Below are 21,291 nucleotides of genomic sequence, written 5' to 3'. Positions count from 1 at the left end.
CCCAGGCACCCTGGGTTACTTCTTTTAAACTACCAACCTCTACTTATGTCAGTGATATGACCAGGAGGGAGGTGTCTTCAGAACTGCACCTCAGCTCCCTAGGCACAAGACTTTCTTTTCTGCCCTTTTTTTAAAAAAAATGCTCCATTTTTTTACTTTATTCACTTCACTGGCATTGATGATGCAAACTAACTCAGACGTTTAAAATCTAAAGCAAACATAGAAACAAACGCACAAAATAATCTGTCTATATATAAAATTTAAAAATGTTTGGAATGGTATCTGCCATAATGTGATGTTAGCAAAACTGCTGGAAATGTCCACAGCCTCCCGTGTCTCCCAGAAATGCCCCCATCTCTCAGAGTTGCTGCGCGTAGAGTCATGCTGGTGAAAGAAAGCAGCGGTCCCGGGCAGCGGCGCACTGCGTGGACCTCAGCAGACTGGATTCATTTTTAAGACCCTCTTTTCTTTATTGGACAAAATTATTTTCAGTAAGACTCGGCACTCTGTTTCACGGTTTTAAATTTTAAATGCAAGAACTCCCAAAGTAGTAACAGAGTGACAGAACTGAAGTGACTCCAGTTCTGTTTTGCCGTCTGCATAATGACTGTGCTATCAGGGTGCCTTTCCGGGTCTATGGTTTAGCCACGGGGACTGCAGCCCAAACGACTCCAAACTGTCAAGAACTTACTCCTAGGAACGGACACAGGCTGAGTCCACATGTGTTACTAAAGAGTAAGTCACACAACGGCCACGTAATAGAAGTGTGCTAATTTGAAGCATATATATGTGTGCATAGATGGAATAAAAACACTAACTTCACCAATCGTTTAGGACTTAGGTCAACAAAATATTTTTTTCTCTTTAGAAGTATTTTGTCAACGGCATTGTTCAGAACCGTGGGCACATGGCGATCATAAACGTGACAACGATCTTTAGGTGGTCTGACCATTAAACTTCTCTACCACCACGGACGTCCTTACTGCCTTGCACCTGGGCAGACCGTCCTTACTATCCCACCTTCGGTTCACCACTGTCCCTTCGAAGTCCCCAAATAATTTTAATGAGTTTTTCTTGGTGATGGAGGATCTATGGTTTTAATGACAGGAAGTATCAAAAATGAAGCTATTAAAATATATACATTACGAAAACCTGCTCAGAAATTAGCTCAACAAGTTAGGAGTTCTAAAGTTGTGGAAGTTTGCTTATTTATTTATTTACTTATTTATTTATTACCTAAAACTAAAGTCTGACATACATTCAGAGAGACGCACAGATCACAAGTTTACAGTCCATTGATTTTCATAAAGTGAACACACTCATGCAGCCAGCACCCCGATGAAGAAACCAGAAGCCCTCCCGTTCATGCTGTCTTCGAGTACAATCACCCCTTTACCTCATAGGGGTGATCTTGAGGGGAAAACACTGTCCGTTAGTTCTGTCTGGTGTTTTGAACTTTAAATAAATGGAATCACAGATTGACTCCTTCGTGCTCAGTTTCATATACTCAGCCTTAGGGGGGAGATTCACGCATGCTGTTGTGGGCAGTTCATTCACCTGCTACTTGCTAGACGATTCCACCAAGTGAAAAATACCACGATCTAGGCATTCTACCACTGCCGGGCCCTGGCAATGTTTCCAAATCAGAGAGCTACTCTGAACACCCCTGCACATGCTTTTGATGAACACGTGTATGCATTTCTGTTGGGTGTTCCCAGGAGTGGAACAGCTGGGTCATGAGGACTGTGCACATTTTAGCTTTTATTTAGATAACAGGGACAGATGGTTTTGGAATGATCTTGCTTTTCTAACAGTTGAGAAAACTTTAATTATCAGTATACATTTATCAGGTTAGTTTTTAAAAGGCTTCTCGACTAACAGTAAATAACCAATTTGCTATTACAACTCTCCGCAATTACTCTCGAACGGTGGGAAATAATCATGTAGCCATCCCACCACATCAACAGCTGTTCTTTGGGAATTTTCTAGGAGGAGGTATTGATGGGAGAGATAATTGTCTGTCAGCCGAGGATGTTCCGATTATCCCAGAAAGAAATGCATTCACTGAGCTCCCATGGAGCAAAGGTAATATCAAAGAAAGAATGCCAGTATTGAATCAACAACAAAGGAGGCAAACTCTGTGATTTGAGTCTGAGATTCACATGTAGTTCATCACCCTCCACCCCCCCTACCTGTTTCTCCCAACTGAAAACTCAGGGCAAACCTGTTTCAGTTTGTTTGTTTTTTTTTTAATTTTTGTTCTTTTTTTTAACCTTTATTTATTTTTGAGACAGAGAGAGACAGAGCATGAACGGGGGAGGGTCAGAGAGAGGGAGACACAGAATCCGAAACAGGCTCCAGGCTGTGAGCCGTCAGCACAGAGCCCAACGCGGGGCTCGAACTCACGGACCGTGAGATCATGACCTGAGTCGAAGTCGGACGCTTAACCAACTGAGCCACCCAGGTGCCCCCTGTTTCCGACAGTTCTGAAGGCAAGAAAATAAGAAAGAATGTGCTGGTATCAGATACAAACTATTTCTGCCTCATCAGCTTTATCCGACCGCACGATATTTTCTAAAAGCAAATAAATATAAAAATCCAAGAAACAGCTAAAATCCAGCAAACTTGTCTTCCCAATAAATCCCAAATTCAAACCATATCCCATCCTTTCCTTTGGGGACAAGCCAACCTAAAATGGTCCGGGCTGGGCTATGAAGTGCTAAACACACACGCACAGGCAGATGTGGCTGTGGAGGGGGGATGTCCAGGCAAATGGGCCCTTTTAAGGAATCTTTGCCCATTTTGCCTTAGAACAGAGACCCCATATATGAACTAGGCTTGGAGGCCAAATGCAGGAATCCTTTCTATGGTATCCTGACCTGTGCTGCCTTTGGGCTAAATATCTTTAGATATAGGAAAATCATTGCTTTAAGAAAAAACTACATGCAGGGTAGACTTAATTGTTAGTTCTTTTTCCTATTATATTAGTTATCTATTGGTGCTTTAACAAATGAGTAAATTGAGTGCCTTAAAACAACATAAATACACAATCTCAAACTTCTGCAGGTGAGACTTCGACGTTGGTCTCCCAGGTCTATGAGGGTCCTGGCTGAGCTGTATTCCTCTCCCGAGGCCCTGGGGAGGGATTGGTTTTCCTTGCTTCTTCCAGCATCTGGAGGCCACTCACATTCCTTATGTGAGCCCCTCTCCCCATTTTCAAAGCCTGCAACAACAGGCTGGGTCCTTCTCCCACTGCCTACTTTCATCTTTCCTGGGTTCCCCTCCTCTTCTGCTTTTAAGGAACCTGGTGACTACTCTGGGCCCACTCAGATAATCCAAGATCCTCGCCCGAGCTGCTGATAAGCAACCTCGATTCCCCTTTATGTGCGATGTAACATATTCACAGGTACGATGGCTACGGACTTGGGACGTGACTCTGCCTACCACACCCCTCAATTTGCAGTTTGTGTCCCTGCAACTCCCCCCCCCAGTGCTCTGCCTTCTGGAATCACACAGACCTGAGAATACCTCTGTAATCCTGCAATTTTCATTCATTTCCCCCCTACTCTTACCTGTCTTCTTCTTCTTCTTACCCACAAGGCTCTTCAGGTCCCATCTGCTTCCCCGGATTCAAGTCCTACATTTATTTTTATCAAACCCCATCTTGATTTCAGACCCCCCTTCCATCCATTACAGATGTCTGTGAATTCTGACTTTTCACCTATCCTTATTTCATTCCAGACGTCTACCCAACAGCATGGACAGCAGTCACTTCTTTCAGTCTCTTTCTCCATTTTTAACCACAAAGAAAGACCTGCTTCCCGAAGCCACCACAGTGATAGGAAGAGATGGCACATGAAACAAAATGGCAGCTGTTAAAAACGCTGACAACTGTTCCTAGTAACTCAGTGATCGAAAACGCACTTAGGACAGATACAGACGGAGCCTTGAGTCATATCCACAGAGACGTAACCGCATAAAGATGGTTGTTCATAATCAATAACCAAGACAGAAAACAATGCCCACAGAGCCAGTCTGAGCCCCCATCTATAAGGATCAGGTGCACAGTACAGACACACGATGGCTTTTTCCTAAGAGAAAAAGCAAGCACTTTTTCTGCTCTGTGAGCTTATGACGAGTCTTAAGTTTTGGATATAACTGTTCACACAGGCACAAAATTACCATCTTTCCCACAAAGAGTTAATTAGAGAGGTCACAGAATTCTTTCTGCAAATAAAACAAAAAAGCCATCATTAATAAAGGCGTGTTGAATCAATTAAAGACTTCAGAGTCCACTGGTGGGCAAGTCCTGGGAAATGATACAAAGTCAAGGTGGAAGCAAGTTATAATGCCACACAGAGAGAGCTGACTGCATCAGACAGCAAAGAAACAATAACAAAAAAAGGAAACATCAAATTTTCCCTAATCCTTCTCTAAATCATCCTTGTCTTATACTCATTATAAATGCAGCGGAAACGTTTCAGTCACCAGGCAAGACTTTAGATTAGTTTCTCCTCTGTTACTTCTCATTTAGTTAGCCCATTTATTCATGTGTCTGTTCCGCTGTTTAGTTTTATGTTTTTGAAATTTGAAGTATAAAAGCAATATACTTCAGGGGCGCCTGGGTGGCTCAGTTGGTTAAGCGTCCGACTCTTGATTTCAGCTCAGGTCATGATCTCAATGGTTTGTGAGATTGAGCCCTGCAGCCTGCTGGGGAGTCTCTCTCTCCCTTTCTCTCTCCGCCCCTCTCACCCCTCGGAAATAAATAAACATTAAAATTAAAAAAAGGAATATACTTCAAAGAATGATCCTTCCCATTCTAGGGGTGAGGAAAAATGAGGCCTCGCCCTGGTAAGTAGGATCCAGAGTTCTCAGAGGGGAGGGTCGGGCCAGGGGGCCCTCTGTGCACAACTCCAGGGCTCTGAAAACCTGGCTCCAGGTGGCTGAAGGACCAGGGCGTGAGCACTACAGGTGCTGAGCAAAGAACGGAAACGCACAGCTCACGCAGGAGCAGTGCTGGGCTGGTGACAAACTCTGCCGTGAGCTTCTAGAAGGTAAAAGCTTGCCGGCACTGAGGGGAAGCAGATAACCCCACAGGCAGGGGACAGAGCAGGGGCACCGGGTCAGGAAAGGAGGAGGCAGCTGGACACTCCCTTCCACCCCGAGGGCTTGCAAGGGCTGAGTGGGAATTGCTTGGTTGCAAAGATGAAAACATCAAGAGGACTGTCCCTGACAAGAGACAGTCTAATAGGCACTGATGGAGGCAAGGAGACGCTGGCATTTTCAAACCACCACTTTGAACCTCTCCTCTTCATCCTCTCTGAGCAATGATCAAAGGACCAAGATTTCAAATTGTGAAGCAATTTTTTCCAATGGCAGCATCTGCTCCTTGGCAGGCGGCACTGGGAGCTGGGCCTGGTTGTGGGCGGCCGTCCAGGCCTGCCACATGGCCAGGCTCCGCCGGGCAGGGCACCGCGTAGGCCTGCAGCTGCTCCCGCAGGCGCCAAAGGACAATCACTCCGCACTGGGCAACAAGGCAGAGAGCAGGGAGGGGGGTGGGGCAGAAGTAGCCCAGGAGGCAGTGCTGATGGGGGGCGGGGGGAGGCTCTGAGGGTGCAGGCTGCTCCCACACCCTCCCCCCTGACTCATTTGCATATGCCCAGACCCCTGAAGCCAGCCCCACTGGCATCAGAGGACTGCGGTGGGGGAATTTCACCGGGATGACCATGGGACAACTCCCGCATGGCAACCTGCACTGGGGGAGAGCGAGGGAGCTGCTCATAGGGAAGTGAGTCTTTGAGCGTGTTCACTTGGGACCATGGTGCCCTTGCCCAAACAACGGGACAGCAGCTGTAGGGCTCCTGCCACAGCTGTTTTAAATAAGAATAATAGGAATAAACTCAGCCTCGCTCTTCAAGTTACTTTCCACTAATTATGGCATATATTTACATCTACAAAATAGAAGATTTAAAAAAAAAAAACTCCACTAAGAGCCCCTTTATTGTGCAGATCGGGCACCCCTATTTGAATTTCATAAACATTTAGTACTTCAAAGAATCTTAAAAGCTTGCTTTAATTACAATATGCACCGCTTGAAAGGCTGACTGTTTGCATTGCAAATTCCTACAAATACCGGCATTCATTTAAAAAATGTCAATTAATATCACCCACAGGACTTCAGGTAACTGCCACTGGTGACTTCACACAGTAGCTGGGATGAAAGAGCCAAGGTCTCAGCCCCAAGCACAAAGCAGCTGCACAGGCCAGTTCTTTCCAATGGAGGCAGCTAATGAGTACTGGGCTCCCAGCTGAGCCGGCCCGTTACGAAGCACATTCATCAGGTGTGTGAACACTGGCCCGAGACCACCCTTTCCAAATCGGGAAACGGGACCCTTTTTCTGGTTGAGAGTTTTTGTGCAAGGAAAGTCCTATACAGAATGACAACAAATCAATTAACAAGTGCAGAGTTGCCAAATAAAATACAGGACACCTCGATCCATTGGATGTTTAGGTAAACAACAAACTTTCTTAATTATGTGTGTTTCCCAAGGATCACGTGGGAAGTTGTGTGCACTAAAAACGTGTATGTTGTTTATCTGAAATTCAAATGTAACTGAGTGGCCTGTATTTTCGTTTGCTAAAATCTGGCAACTCTACTAACAAGTCATGTTAACAAAAAGAACAAAGATTGGGACTTACCCTCAAAGACGTTTTCTGCTCAGGATATTTTAAGAAAAAAACAAAGCCCCCAAATCATACATGGAGCATAATTCTTTTTTAGTACAATCGAATGATGGATAATGTTTGTAAATGTGTGTAAAAAGTCCAGGAGGATACATGGCTGTGGGGGTGGGGGGAAATCTCACGTTTTCTTCTCCAGTCTATTGATTTCCTTAGACTATTTATAATAAGCTTATATTGCTTTTGCAATGTACAAAGTAAATACAAATGTGGTGGGTGGGTAGGATGTGCTCTGGGTCGCCACCTGTGAGAAAGGATGTCATATATCACCAAGGGCCTACGTGTATTTAGACAACCGACCAAGATGTCCGGATGACTATGTCCAGATAATCCACTTATTCTTGCAAAACTGGGTCTGGCAATAAGAACCACCCGGATCGTGCCACCTTAGTTCTCTCCTTCTCAGGCTTCTCTTGAGGCAAAGTTACAGACAAGCCAATCATGCCGCCAACAATGGGGCAAATACTGGGAAGGGCAGAGACGTCACGTGTTTGCTTCCCCAGACCTCTGCTTAGCAGTGGCTTGTGCGGGACAGTGGCTTAGCATCTCAGCCTGGAACCATGGCAGGGAGCAGAGTTAAAGAGCCCAGCGCAAGAAAAGATGGACCCCTGACCTGGGCTTTGTTAGCAACCACTGAGCCAAATGACCCAGGACAGAAAGCATTAGAGGAACAGCTGTCAGATGGGGTCTCCCAAGGGCTTAAGGGAACTCCAATTTACATCCCGCCAAGATGTGCATAAGCATTCAAGTTAAAAAAAAAAAAAAAAGTATCCATACTGTGGCTGAGGCTAAGGGATTGAGGAAAAAGCAGAATGAGCATCTTCCATTTTCTAGGTTGTCCTGTGTGGCCTTGTTTTCAGGGGGATCCAGAAAGTCTTTTAAATAGAAAGTGATGGCCACAGAGATCACTGTTTCCAACCCAACCCTCACCGTTCTCCAAGTTCTGGAAGACTCAGCAGCCAACACCTCCTAGTAAGATTTCCGGTCTCTGAACAAGCGTCCACTTCCTGGAACTCCTTCCCACTCCCCTTCCGCTGACCAAATTCTTTCAAGATTCGGCTCAAATGCCATGTGTCTGTGAGGCTTTCCGGAATGTTCTCAGGCATTCTGTGCTTCCACATTTCCATCACAGCTCCTATCCCATGGTGCTGTCACTTACCTGCCTATGTGTCTGCCATCCCAGACCTGACACCAAGGTCGGCCTCTTATCAAGTCTGTTTTCCCAGCTCTCTAGGATCAAAGTAGAGTGCACTGAGAGTTGACTGAATGACTCACTAGTGACGTACATGTCTGTCACTAATGCAAAACAAGAAACCATTTCTATAAGAACCTAACAGAACTCCAGAGATAGCTCGGAAAAAAGCTTCCGTGGGGGCTCTTTCAAGGTGTCCTCCCCTACTCTGGCAAATGCCTCTAGAAGCATCACTCCATAAACTATCAGATGCTTACTCTATCAGTACACGACATCTGAGCTGGCTAACTGGCAGGTGTATTATAGCACCTGATGTATAGCAATTTTTCTACGTGTGCTGAGTGAAAGAACTCTTCAGCCAACAAATTTTTTTAAAACACTTAAAAAATCTGCTATATACACCACACCGCCGGGTAAACAAAAGCTACAGATGGGATTCCTGATCGGTGGGGGAGGCCTTCAAAGAAGTTTAGGATGCAGGGCCGGGAAAACAGGAAGGAAGCAGCAAGAGACAGCAGTCAAAGCAGAAAATGCCAGCAAGCTCCAGACATTTCTCTTATGAAATCAAACCAAACTGGATGCGTGTGCAAGTTTATTCACTCGCCTAGCCCTCCACACGCAGTACCAGAACTTGTGGATAAGAGATGTTTTTTTTTTTTTAAAGTTTATTTATTTATTTTTGAGAGAGAGAGCACGAGAGAGAGAGAGAGAGAGAGAGCGAGTGGGTGTGCGGGGCGGGGGGGGGGGCAGAGAGCGGAGGAGAGAATCTCAAGCAGGCTCTGTGCTGTCAGACACGGACTCAGGGTTCGATCTCAAGAACCGTGAGATCACGACCTGAGCCAAAATCAAGAATCGGATGCTTAACTAAGTCATCCAGACACCCCAAGCAATGTTTTTTTTTTTTTATAAAAAACAGGCCACTGGTGAAGATGATCACATAACCACAATTGGCCCAGGGTATTTATTATGTATTAGCCTCATAAATACCTCCGAACACCGTGGTTTTGCTTGCTGATCTTCCCTCCACTTACATCATGCCACCACTTGACAGTGCTCTCGTAATTTCGGGACTTGATGCTATTTTGAGATGAGACCGAAGTACGGAGACATGGAAGGCTTGTTGAACTGAAAGCCCCTTTCTTTACTGATAGCAGTTTGAAACATGTGCGGAGCAAATCGTTCCATTTTGCTAACTTCCTTTTCCACGAACAGGAATGGGTGGGTTTGGTTCCAAATGATAGACTCCAGTCTACAATTCCAATCCAAAATCAGGCCGAATCCAATTAGACACAGGCTGAAACTTCGCAGGGGGCCATTCGGGCAGCTTCCCGTGTGCACCCGGTTTCTCCTCTTACATAAAGCCCAGCGGTTTTATTTATAGTGACTGTCATTTTGTCCAACAAATGTGATTCCGTTCTTACCAAGATAAAAGCATCTTCTAACAGCTGCCCTCTTTCCAGATAACTCACTTTCTCTTTCTGTTTTGTAAAGCCTTCTCACATCTGCTCTGGTTAGTAAAACTAGCCTTTTTCCTCCCCCAGAAAAATAGGTTAAGAAAGTTGAACGACTATAGATATATTTATTTATTGTTAATTGTTTCGACTGAATGATCACAATTCCAAGAATTTTAAAAAGCAAAATATTACGCATAACCACAGGGTAGCATCATATACCTTGGTTTCTAAAATACCACTGATTTGATAATTTGAGAGAAAAAAGAAACGTTATATAAACGCGTATAAAATTTTTCTTTAACAACAGGGTACATGTCCATAAAATTTCATTTTCACATTACTCATTATTCCAAGCAAAGTTTAAGACTAAGTCTTCATCATACTAATTATTCTTCTAAATAGTTTTAGGCTGCAAGGTTATCAGTAACGTGTTGGTAACACGTGGCTTTCTTTGTTTTTTTTTTTTTTTTTTAATTTTTTTTTTTCAACGTTTTTTATTTATTTTTTTTTTTTTGGGACAGAGAGAGACAGAGCATGAACGGGGGAGGGGCAGAGAGAGAGGGAGACACAGAATCGGAAACAGGCTCCAGGCTCCGAGCCATCAGCCCAGAGCCTGATGCGGGGCTCGAACTCACGGACCGCGAGATCGTGACCTGGCTGAAGTCGGACGCTTAACCGACTGCGCCACCCAGGCGCCCCATACGTGGCTTTCTTTGAACCAGAGTCCCCAAGCTTGACACTTGAATACCCTGTTAGGACAGAGAGTAGAATTCTGAGGCCCCTCAAAAAATATTAGCTTTGCTGTGTTTCTTATTTGGTTAAACCCATAATTCTGTTTACTTCCTTCAGGAAACCACACGTGGCTGGAAAGGAACTTCTTTTGAAAGTCAGCTGCAAGTGATACTTTGGATTTCTGTCTTTTGGGACTCACGACGGAATCACACCCACACCTGTCTAGCTTTGGGAATCCGATGGTGAATCCCAAGACAGTTGGCATTTATCTGAAATTAGCTGCCTTGTCTGCCGTATCACTGGCAACCCATCTGCGTGAATCTCGGTGCGGAAATGGTCCATTTGCGGATGGGGCTGTTCTGTTCTTAGGGCCTCCACAGCACCTAATCCATCACTGTTTTATAAGGGGAAAAAATGTCTGGTTTTCTGCCAGTGCAAGGGTTGCCTCACCAGTCTGGTTCCACACTCCTCGATCATAACTTCAGTCCTGCACCTAACTGTAATTTTTCCGAGACGTTTTCAGTAGGGATTCAAGTTTAAGCTAAGACGCGCACTAGTCGTCCAAAGCGCTATTAGTACAAAAGACTTAACTAAGGCGACAGGGGGCTGGTGAGATGCCTCCCACGTTGGCTCAGGTCACAAAGGGCAGGTGAGGACGACCACAGCTCTGGAGGGGCAGGAAGGCACTGATGGTGTCCGCTCTAAGCAGCATCCCACTTCTAGAACTGCTAAGATGGGAACAAGTATAGGTCTCAGAGTTGAGTGAAACAGTATGTTTAACCTCGTTGATAGTTTCGATAGAGGGGGCACCTGGGTGGCTCAGTTGGTTAAGTGTCTGACTCTTGATTTGGGCTCAGGTCTGACACACGGAGCCTGCTTGGGATTCTCTGTCTCCCTCTTTCTCTGGCCCTCCCCAGCTCGTGTGCATTCTCTTTTGCTCTCAAAATAAATAAACATTAAAAAAAGTTGCTCTAGAGAATGAGGAAGGATTAAGGTCTTTGAGTAGAAAGAAAAAATAACTGCAGGCGAAGAGGAATTCAAAAAGCAAAGTGACAGTTGAAAGTTGTTTCGTTTTAAATTATGTCCATGCACGCTGGATGCAGATGCCTGTTCTACTCAGCGCTCAACTGCCTTAGAAAACAGCACCTTGGCTATTTACACACACACACACACACACACACACACACACACACACAAATATTATCAATATTTAATAAAATAAGGATAATTAAATTCTTATTTAACCAGCAAATCGGATACCGTGTAGTCATTAAAAATGATAATTAGGGGGGCACCAGGGTGGCTCAGTCGGTTAAGGGTTTGACTCTTGATTTTGGCTCATGTCATGATCTCACAGTTCGTGGGTTCAAGCCCGACATCAGGATCCACGGTGACAGCGTGGAGCCTGCCTGGGATTCTCTTTCCTTCTCTCCCACTCGCGTGAGCGCTCTCTCTGAAAATAAATAAATAAACTAAAAAAAAAAAAAAGGTAATTAGGGATATAATGGCATATGGCCACTTGGCAGGGTGTCTGGTAAGGGAGAAAAGCCGGATACCAGATTTAATTTAATGTATTACCCGATTCAAGCTACATAAACATGTCTTATATTCATGGTACACTTAGGAATGAATGAAAAATTATATATTTCCAAGACTGTCTAGAATGTTACGATATTGCCTTTGGAATCATAATGTAAACACGAAGCTGCTGCTCCCCTAACCCCACCCCAAAGGCTGCTAACAGTGAGGTATCAGTTTTTCTAAGAAAACTCGAGGTCCGACCTGAACTTCCTGGTAGCAGCGTCTGCTCACGGCTGCCCCCACGTAACGTGCACCAGGGCATCCCGTGATGACAGGGCTGACTTCAGCCAGAAACCACGCTGCTTCCCATCGGTTACCGTCACCCGCTTCCAGCGAAATCAGGCCAGGAGAGGGGCTAGGGACAGAGCTGTGCCCCCTGCAGAGGCCACGCACAGATTTCACGGAAAGAGTGTGGATTCAGTTTGGCCAATCCCACACTGATTAGCTGTAAGACTTTGCAGAAGTCACTCTGCCTCTCCCTGACTCAATTTCTTTATGTGTAAAGTAAAGTAGGAAAAATCACACGGGCCTCACAAGGATTAAGTAATATCAAGGACATGTTTACCTGGCATAGTGCCTGGCTCAAAAAAGGAACTCATTAAGTCACGTTCAACTGCTGAAAAAGTGAGAAGCCCCTTCCTTCCCCTTCCTGCAGAAGCCTCTTCTTCTCTTTGTAATTAAATATGGAAAAGAATTAAAATGCACAAGAGTGAATGAAAAGGAGGCAGGAAGGAAGAGAAAGGAAATAAGGAGAGGGTCATGAAAAGAAAAAGATAAAGAATAAAAACAGAGAAGGCAAAATGCAAATAAAGTCGCTGTAACTCTTAGTAAAAAGAATCTGAATACTCTCTTGGCTTGAAAATGGTTAAAAGCACTGACTGCTTCCTTTTGCTGACACGATCAAACCCGATTCCTTGTCTTTCCTAATCTGTCGCCCACCTATGCCTCGCATACGAGTGAAGGCCCAGCTGCAAAGCACCTCAAGATACCTGAACACTCCTGAACTCACCTGGATGGACCTCACATGTGCCCTGTGTCTTGCTGGTCCCCCTAGCCAGCCCCTCATCCATCTACAGCGTTCAAGGTCATCTCTCCCTACCCTGATACTGGCCGCCATAATGGTTGAAGGAGGTGGTGAGTGACCCTTGACATCTCACCTGGTGGGAAGGGAAAATAATCGAAACCACTTAAGAAAACACCTGGGGCAGTTTCTTAAGTTAGCAAGAAGTTACCATGTGACCTCGCAATTCCACTGCTATGGAAAAATGCCAAGAAAGATGGTGAACACGCAACCGCAACGTCCACACAAAGACTTGTACACAAAGACTTCATACCGGCATTGTTGGAGAAAAGCCTAAAGGGTCAACAGTCCGCAAGTCTATCAACTGGTGAATGGATAAGCAAAACGCAGTATGTCCACACGATGGGCTAGTACCAGGCAATAGAAAGAGGCTACCTAGAGGCGTGCCGTAACATAGCTGCACCTCAAAACACTGTGGGGGAAAGAAGCGAGGTGCAAACGGCTGCACACTGAAGGGTTCAAATCTGTACAGACGGAAAGTAGATCAGTAGCTGTCTGGGGCTGGGAGCGGGAACAGGGAACGGCTGCATACAGGCACGGGGGATCTTGCTGGACTGATACAAACAGGCTCAAATTGTAGTAGAGTGATGGTTATGTAACTCTGTACATTTTTCTAAAAATCACTGATTTCTAAGGTGTAGATTTTATGGTTTGTAAATGATGCCTCAATAAGGCTCTTAAAAGAAAAAAAAAAAGATCTCACCAGATATACAGCCATCCACACGGGCCCTTGGTGCCCCACCCCATTAAGGCATGAGGGGTTATAGAGCCAACAGGGTAGAGGGGCACCCACATGGGCACCCTTGCCTCTGCCAGTCATTTATGTTTGGGGACCTGAGTCCTGGGGTGCCAGTCAGGGTCTTCCACCCTCCGAACAGTGGAAAGACTGCTGCTTGGCACACCACCATGCCATTCACCTTCAAGTGTCAGCTGGCCAAGGGCGGAGGTGCCCACAGCTCGGGCCTCCAAGTACAGGCACTCGGAGGGTAGCGCTCAGTATTTCCTCCGCAGCAAACTCCTGACCTTGCCTAGCCCGACTGAGTCCAGGGTGCAGGTGGCCGGCCCGACATTCCGAAAACAGCTTCAGGAGCAATCGTAGGGGCAAATGAAGAGTCAGCCTGACTTTGACACCCTAGAGACTTCAGGCACTTTGAGAAGGAGGAAAAAGGGAGGAGAATAAAGGAGATCGGGTACAGGATCTCTGCTGAAATTTACTGAATTCACGCAAAGATAAGAAAATCTACTAAGCAAATTGCAGATACAAAAAATATTTCAAAGGGAGTGTTAAACCGGCTTCAGAAACACCTGCTAGAAACACCAGCTACCCAAGGATAGATATTCTAAGTATAATTTATTCTTATTGAGGCATCGGAGGAAGCCAGTGCAACTTCAAATTGCAGCAAATTGTAAACCTAATTCAAATGGCCTTTCCCCATTTATTTTAACGTGGTTGCGACTGAATGTCTTTATAAAGGTTAAGTGCTGCTCACAATTGTACTCAAGGAGTGAACTCTCCTTCCACATTCATAGGAGTGCTTAATTTTAATCTTGCAAGTGTTAATTTAATAAACTAGTATCTAATCCCAGAGTGACTGTTTCTAAACTGGACACTTCCTACCAGCAATCACACGCTACAATCTAGACTTCATTCCTTGGGGATTCATGACCAAAGGGGCCCAGCACTGAAAGCGTTTATTAAAATCATCCCAAGTTTTTGCTTTGGAGGCAAAAACAAGAATAACTTTTTAAGCACTTTCCATTCCACTTTATATCCAAATAACATGCTAATTATACGAAATCTTATTAACCTTAAAAACCAATACTGTTTAACGTGAAAGTAATGAAAACGGTTTCCTTTCATCGGATCCTACAATTTCTGATTAATTATAATCAACTTGAGTAGAATGGCCTCTTTTTATACCCTTCACAATAGTGGCTCTCAAAAACTTTTTGATCTCAGGGACCCCCTTCTGCTCTTAAAACTTATTGAGGACCTCAAGGGGCTTTTGTTTCTGTCAGTTATACCTATCTGTATTCTCTGTATTGGAAATTTAAACTGAGAACATCTTAAAAAGATTTATTACCTATTTAAAAAAAATTTTTTTTAATGTTTATTTTTGAGAGAGAGAAAGAGAGACAGAGCGTGAGTGAGGGAGGGGCAGAGAGAGAGAGGGAGACATGGAATCCGAAGCAGGCTGCAGGCTCCGAGCTGTCAGCACAGAGCCCGATGCGGGGCTTGAACCCATGAACCGTGAGATCATGACCTGAGCTGAAGTCGGACTTAACTGACTGAGCCACCCAGGCACCCCTATTTGTTACCTACTTAAAAAATAAACTCATTATTGGGGCACCTAGGTGGCTCAGTCGGTTAAGTGTCTGACTTCAGCCCGGGTCATGATCTCGCGGTCCGTGAGTTCGAGCCCCGCGTCGGGCTCTGGGCTGATGGCTCAGAGCCTGGCGCCTGCTTCCGATTCTGTGTCTCCCTCTCTCTCTGCCCCTCCCCCGTTCATGCTCTGTCTTTCTCTGTCTCAAAAATAAATAAACGTTAAAAAAAAAAATTAAAAAAAAATAAAATAAACTCATTACATCTTTTTTCTTTTAATTGGACATACCCATATTTTAAAAAACAAAGACAAAAATTGGAAGAGTAGTACTGTCTCATACTTTGCAAATGTATTTGACATGTGTCTTCATGTAAACTCCTAGACTCCCAAACATGCTTCTACATTCAACTTGTCACGATGTGTTGTTTTTGTTGAAGTACGTGGAGAAAATCCAGACTAACATGAATAGGGAACTAGAAGAGGGAAGAGTACTTCAATAGGCTCTTCAGATACTTGTGGTCATTTTTATTTCATACCATACCAAAACTTAACAAGCGACAGTTTCTTAAAACGCAGCTGCAGTGTGGAATCTGAAACCATATCCGTGAACTTTTCATACGTGGTTACATTAAAATCCACTGGTTTATCTTACACAATACCAAAAAGTCACTTTTGTTGATTTGGCTGTGGATCTCACCAGACAAGTCTTTTAAGTATTGGAAAGCTGTCAAGTTCACGGAGGTGGATATGAGTTTTCCAAAACCCTTATTTTTTCTAGAAAGCTAGGATTTTCTCTTTGGTAATAAATATTGTCAGCCGTTCTCCTTGATGTGGCAGGCAGGCTCCCTGCATTCATTTGCCATGTGTACTCTGGGTTCAAGATGTAATACAATTCATAAAGGACATTCTTGGTGTGACTAGTTCTCTTTTTCTTGAAACTGTACGTGAGTACCAGCCCAATTAAGCTAAAGCTTCAGCAGTTTTGCCTTACTTTTTTTTTAATTTTTAAATGTTTTATGTATTTTTGAGAGAGAGAGACAGAGTATGAGTGGGGGAGGGGCAGAGAGAGGGAGAGACACAGAATCTGAAGCAGGCCACAGGCCTTGAGCTGTCAGCACAGAGCCCAACGTGGGGCCCGAACTCACAAACCGCAAGGTCACGACCTGAAGTCAGATTCTTAACCAATAGAGCCACCCAGGCACCCCTTACCCTACTTCTTTTGAACCTTCAGAGTGCATATCAGCAGTGTGCACAAGCCAAATAATGTCCCAGTGTCATAATGACAATAGCTTTGGCCTTCTCAGCCCATTGAAAGTATATGGATGAACCCTCCAGGGGACTCTAAGCCATGCTTTGAAAACTGCTATGTTACCATATAATAACTGACCCCCAGTGACCATTCAAATCTCTAGTGGCAGCCCCCAATCTGAAAGGGATTTTTCCTTATTCAGGTTACCCATATGTATTACTTGTCCCAAGAACATTAATATGAGTAGAAGGCTATTTCCACAACAATCCAAATTTAATACAGAAGAATGAAAAATGAAATCTAGTTGCCACGGACAGATATAAGAAACAAAACAAACTAAATTTAATATGTAAATTCTCCTCCAAGAAATTTAAAACATACCTTTTCCCCTGATTTATTCATTCGTTTCCCCATTCGTTGGGCTTGTTTGTGTAAGGCGTTTGCGTAGTATTGGAGAAATGGAGAGTCCTCAGTGGACAGAACTCCCCCCCCCCCCCCCCCCCCCCCCCCCCCCCCCCCCCGCCACCTCCCCGCGCCCTGCCCCTGACCGGCTGGGGCTCACAGGGTATGAGGCAGCCAGGAAATCAGGCAGAGGCACAACAGCCAAACTTATCTCATTACAAGACCCGGCCCCCCCCTCTACAAGTAGCCTGTCCTTTGTAATCTCTGAGTCTCTGTTTTCTTAGCTGGATAGGAGGCAAATCCCACTTAACACTGTGAGGACTGGATAAAATGAGTGTAAAGCGTTAGCACGGCTCCTAGCCCACAGCAGGTATTCAATAAACGGCAGCCCTATTATGAGTGAGGTGCCCCGGAGGTAGCCTGGGTCCAGAGGGGAGTGGGACACACATCCAAGTAATTATGACCCAGCATGGGACCTGATTAACTGCAAAATGCGCTGGGAGTAAAAGGAAAATCAATGGTCTGCCTAAGTGAGGAAGGTGCTAGAATAAAGGAGCCACCATCTCAAAGGAAGGAGGAGCTGGCCCCACGGGAGAGAAGAAAAGGAAAAAAATCCATCAGACACACAGAACTGCTGGGCACAGGATGGAGAGCAAAGAACCCCCTGGAACCAGCTCACTTAGGGCCTTTAATGCCATGCTAAGGAGTGCAAACGTTTGCAGTGATTTTATTTTTGTAAAGACGGATGACTTATAAATACTCACTGCTAACAGGCCCTCTGGTGTCTCGCTGCCTCCAATATACACACATTGTACTCATGCCTGTGACCTGTTAGCAGTCTCTTGGCTCGAGCCTGACTAGTGGAGAAAAGAACAGAAAACCTCTCTCAGAGCGAGCCCCAGCAGCTGGGGGGATCTGCCCTCGGTGTTTTAAAGCACAAATGAGGGACCTACGGGGAAAAGCCACTTTGCAGGTTCTCCGACACTTCTAAAATCTTGAAGCATGAAACTTTATCTCCATCCCCGCCCCATTTTGCCTCAGGTCCTGTGCTCCAGTGGAATTTATAGGTCGTTTTGCTTAATGGAGTGAGAAGAAACAGAAAGGGTCTCGTCGTGCCCCATGTCCTCTATCACGACTCCAGCCGTCTGTGAGGACGGCCATGGCACGAGTGAGCCCTGAAGCCCAAAGAGGCCTTCCATCTCTCTTTTTCTCGGGCAGGGATATTAGATGCTGCCCGGGTGCATCTGTACCCAAGGATGTATCACAAGGTCAGCACGGGGATGGCCCCCCAGGCGCTCCTGCGGATGCACGCGCACAGGCTCCGCGCTCACACACAGGATGCGACCATTCAGACAACATCCACCGCGACCACAGCAATGTCTTACTCACCCAGAATTTTACGAGGAAGAAGGCATTTTGGGGGCCTTTTCCAAACAGTTCCTTTAAGCCACCTTTCTTTTCAGGAAATTTGTCATAAATCTGACGAATGTCCACTGATTCGAGCAATGGGTCACTGTAAGAATGGTTGGCATGCCCAATGTGCACGAAGAGGTGTTTGTTGTACTGTAAGAAACCAACAGAAACATTCCCATTACAAACCCTTTGATCAACCTGGGGCACATCCATCTTGAACTGGAAAAAAAGAGCAATAGTCTCGAAATCCTGGAATTAACGCCTTGAATAGCCTAGGATCTGTGCCTTTGAAAACATGAAGACGTTAAGAAAAGCCATTATAGCTCAGGGTTAAAACAATCATTGTCTTTCATTGACAAGGGCATATGTTTTCCCTAAAAAGGGCTTTTTGGAGACATAGCAGTAAATAACAGCTGAAGTTATTTTAACTACCGAACCAAGAAACTATCCTCTCACCCAGTTTCATCTGATGCAAGTGAGAATGCCAGCAACACCCTCTGGAGCCCAATATTCGCAGTTAAGCCCAACAAAAAGTGTGTGTGTGTGGTCAGCTAACAGCATCGCCCAGAATGCACTTCTTGCCCCAGCTCCCCTGGCAACAGCACGGATGCAGTGCTCTGGGCAGCGGTACCCACCTACTTCCTCCAAAGGGAGTAAGAGTGCCGAGCCTCTTTCCCACCATTCTCCTCAGTAATCAGTCTAAAGATTCTGCAGAGGGGCTGGTCAGTACATGGTTGTCAGTGCAAAGTTAGGGTGAGGAGTACAGGCCATGGAGAGGATTCATGGTACAAGGCTATAAGGGGCCAGTAATCTGAGAACACAGGCCACTCAGTCACGAACCAACCAACCAACCAACCAACCAAAACCCTGTTAAGTCGTTTAACTTAGAAAAGAGACCCTTTCTTCTCCTTGCTTTGGTAGAAGACATGGTCACTGGACCACAAAGGAGTTGTCCAAACCAGTGGTTATCAAAGAACATTTAAACCTCACCAGTGCCTGGTTAGCCCATCCGGACTCACTGGAAATCCCAGAAAACGAGGCCAGCTATCAGCAATTTTTAGTGGTCATTACATGAATTGCAATATGCAGCCAGGTTTGAGAACCACTGGCCTCCACTTCCTACTCCAGGTCCTCTGTGCCTGCCTCTCCTGCAGAAAAGACACTTGACACCAACCTAACGTGACACAAACACATCTGGGGGGGTGGAGCGTTGGGGCTGCGGGGAGAGCGGAACCCAACAGGACTCATACAAGAAATTCTATGCCCCTGCTCGCCGAGCAGCCCCTGTTTACCTTTTAAGTTTAAACGGACGTTTCTCCAACTAGAGTGCTTCGGGGTACTGATCCCATTGGGGAATGAGGAGTCCCAAATACAAGAAGGCTTGGTCAAGGTTGCCTACCAGAAGAGTACCATATCCTGGTTAAGAGCATGGGGTCTGGACTCAGCCTGCTTGAGCACAAAGCTTTGTGCCCAGGGCAAACCAGGTAAGACAAGTGCCTCCCCGGTCTTTAAAATGGGGAAGGTGCTGGCCTCTACCTCCCAGGGATGCTATGGGGTTTAAATGAGAAACTGCGTAGAAAGAGCTTACTAGGCTCACAGACTCAATGAACAGTAAACGATATATGCTAGCTAGTATTACTGGCTACTGTTTTAAAAAAAAACCCTTGAGATTCACAGTAGATATTAGCATGATTAAAAAACAGTTTTTAACAGTGTAACCCAAAGTTTCCTAAACTTGTGTGGTCACAAAACCCTAGAAATACATCCTGAAGAAATGCTGGTTTAAATCCATAACTTGCTACACAGACCATGGACCTCTGGCCACAGGACCAGAGGGCAGGAGGCTCGACACCCCATCCGATGGCAGTTGTTCACAGTGCTGGAGATAAGGAGATGGCGGCCAGGGCCCAGCATCTTCTGGGAGAAGGCTACGCCCCTCTTCTGTTCAACATCAGAATGGGATCTTTACCAAAGCTTCAAAATCCCTAAAAGGCACCAGGGGAAATGAAAAAGGGCGCACCTGTTCAGCTCTGTCACGGACCCAGCCTCTGCCCAGCTACCTGGTAGGTTTCAGGTGAGACTGGGGGCTGGGGACCACTATGCAAGGACAGACAATGCCTGTACCGGAAGAGAATTTTAAAAACAAAGTCAAAGCCACTGCCAGGTTAGGGAGCTGAGATCCACACAGTGGAGTGTCTCTGACCTTTCTGTAAATGTTCCCAAATGCTGTCACATCATCTTTTCTCTACTTCCCCGCCATTCTGAGAGCTGAGGGCAAAAGGCGTTGTTCTTTCTTTATCCAGGTGACCGGCCGAGTGCGTGTCCATCCACCCAACCCTTCTTAATAACCTCTGCTGGTAGCCAGCTCCCAGCCCTCCCCGGCCCTGTCCGGGCGGCACCGTTTCTGTCATTTCGTGTGCCCCCTGCAGGCCGTGAGTTTCTGGGCAAGGATGCACCACAAGCAGAGCTATGGGGACACCTGCAGATAGAATCCGAGTCTCTCTGCAGAACACCGCACTCCCAGCTCTTCCTCCCTGGCAGCCACCCACAGGCAGCCAGAGCTGGGATGTAGGTGAGGAGCTGGGACTTGCAGTCTTCTTGGCTCACGACGGCTAGGGTCCCTGCAGCGTCCTGCTGGAACCCAGGACCTCTGCACGTCAAGAGGACAGGAAGGTGAACGGGGGGCAAAATTTACCACACTTTCACGGGGGCCATGAAGATATGGCTGAACACAAAAACCCCGGAGCCAGATGAGAACCTGAAATCCCAGCTTGCTCACATGGGCAACGAGGACGCACCATGTATGCTACACGGCGGGTCTGAAGACGAAAGGTGATCATCCAGAGAGGGTCCTGGCATAGGGCCTCCCCCATAAGAGGTGTTGGACCGACTGTAGCTGCTGAGATTCCTACTGTTGTCGTTTACTATTATGTGAGGTGACTCCATCCTGGGGGGAGAGGCAAAAGAACTTTCGTGCTTTCGCTACCCCTTTGCCCAGCAAAGAAAAAATAAGCACAGGTAAGCCAAGAGCTGGGAGCAAGTTGCGAAGCCATGTGACCGTTCAAATTCTCGATTGTGGCCCACTCACAATGAGCTTCCCGGGGTGTAGGCCTCTCCTGTGC

General features: G+C 45.8%; 1 protein-coding gene across 9 annotated transcripts in view; it reads right to left on the bottom strand.

The window, feature by feature from the left end:
• TEAD1 (TEA domain transcription factor 1) overlaps positions 1-21,291 on the bottom strand; it is a 259,819-nt gene that overhangs the window by 15,589 nt on the left and 222,939 nt on the right. For all 9 annotated transcript variants that reach the window (XM_042907370.1, XM_042907371.1, XM_042907374.1 and 6 more), the window contains one exon: positions 18,146-18,319. In XM_042907370.1, coding sequence (XP_042763304.1) covers positions 18,146-18,319 — 174 coding nt within the window. The remainder of the gene's footprint in view (positions 1-18,145; positions 18,320-21,291) is intronic.

Source organism: Panthera leo, chromosome D1, assembly GCF_018350215.1.
Source record: "Panthera leo isolate Ple1 chromosome D1, P.leo_Ple1_pat1.1, whole genome shotgun sequence".
NCBI classification, from domain to species: Eukaryota; Metazoa; Chordata; class Mammalia; order Carnivora; family Felidae; genus Panthera; species Panthera leo.
Note: the sequence above shows the minus strand (reverse complement) of the source record. Positions and strands in the feature narration are given on the sequence as shown.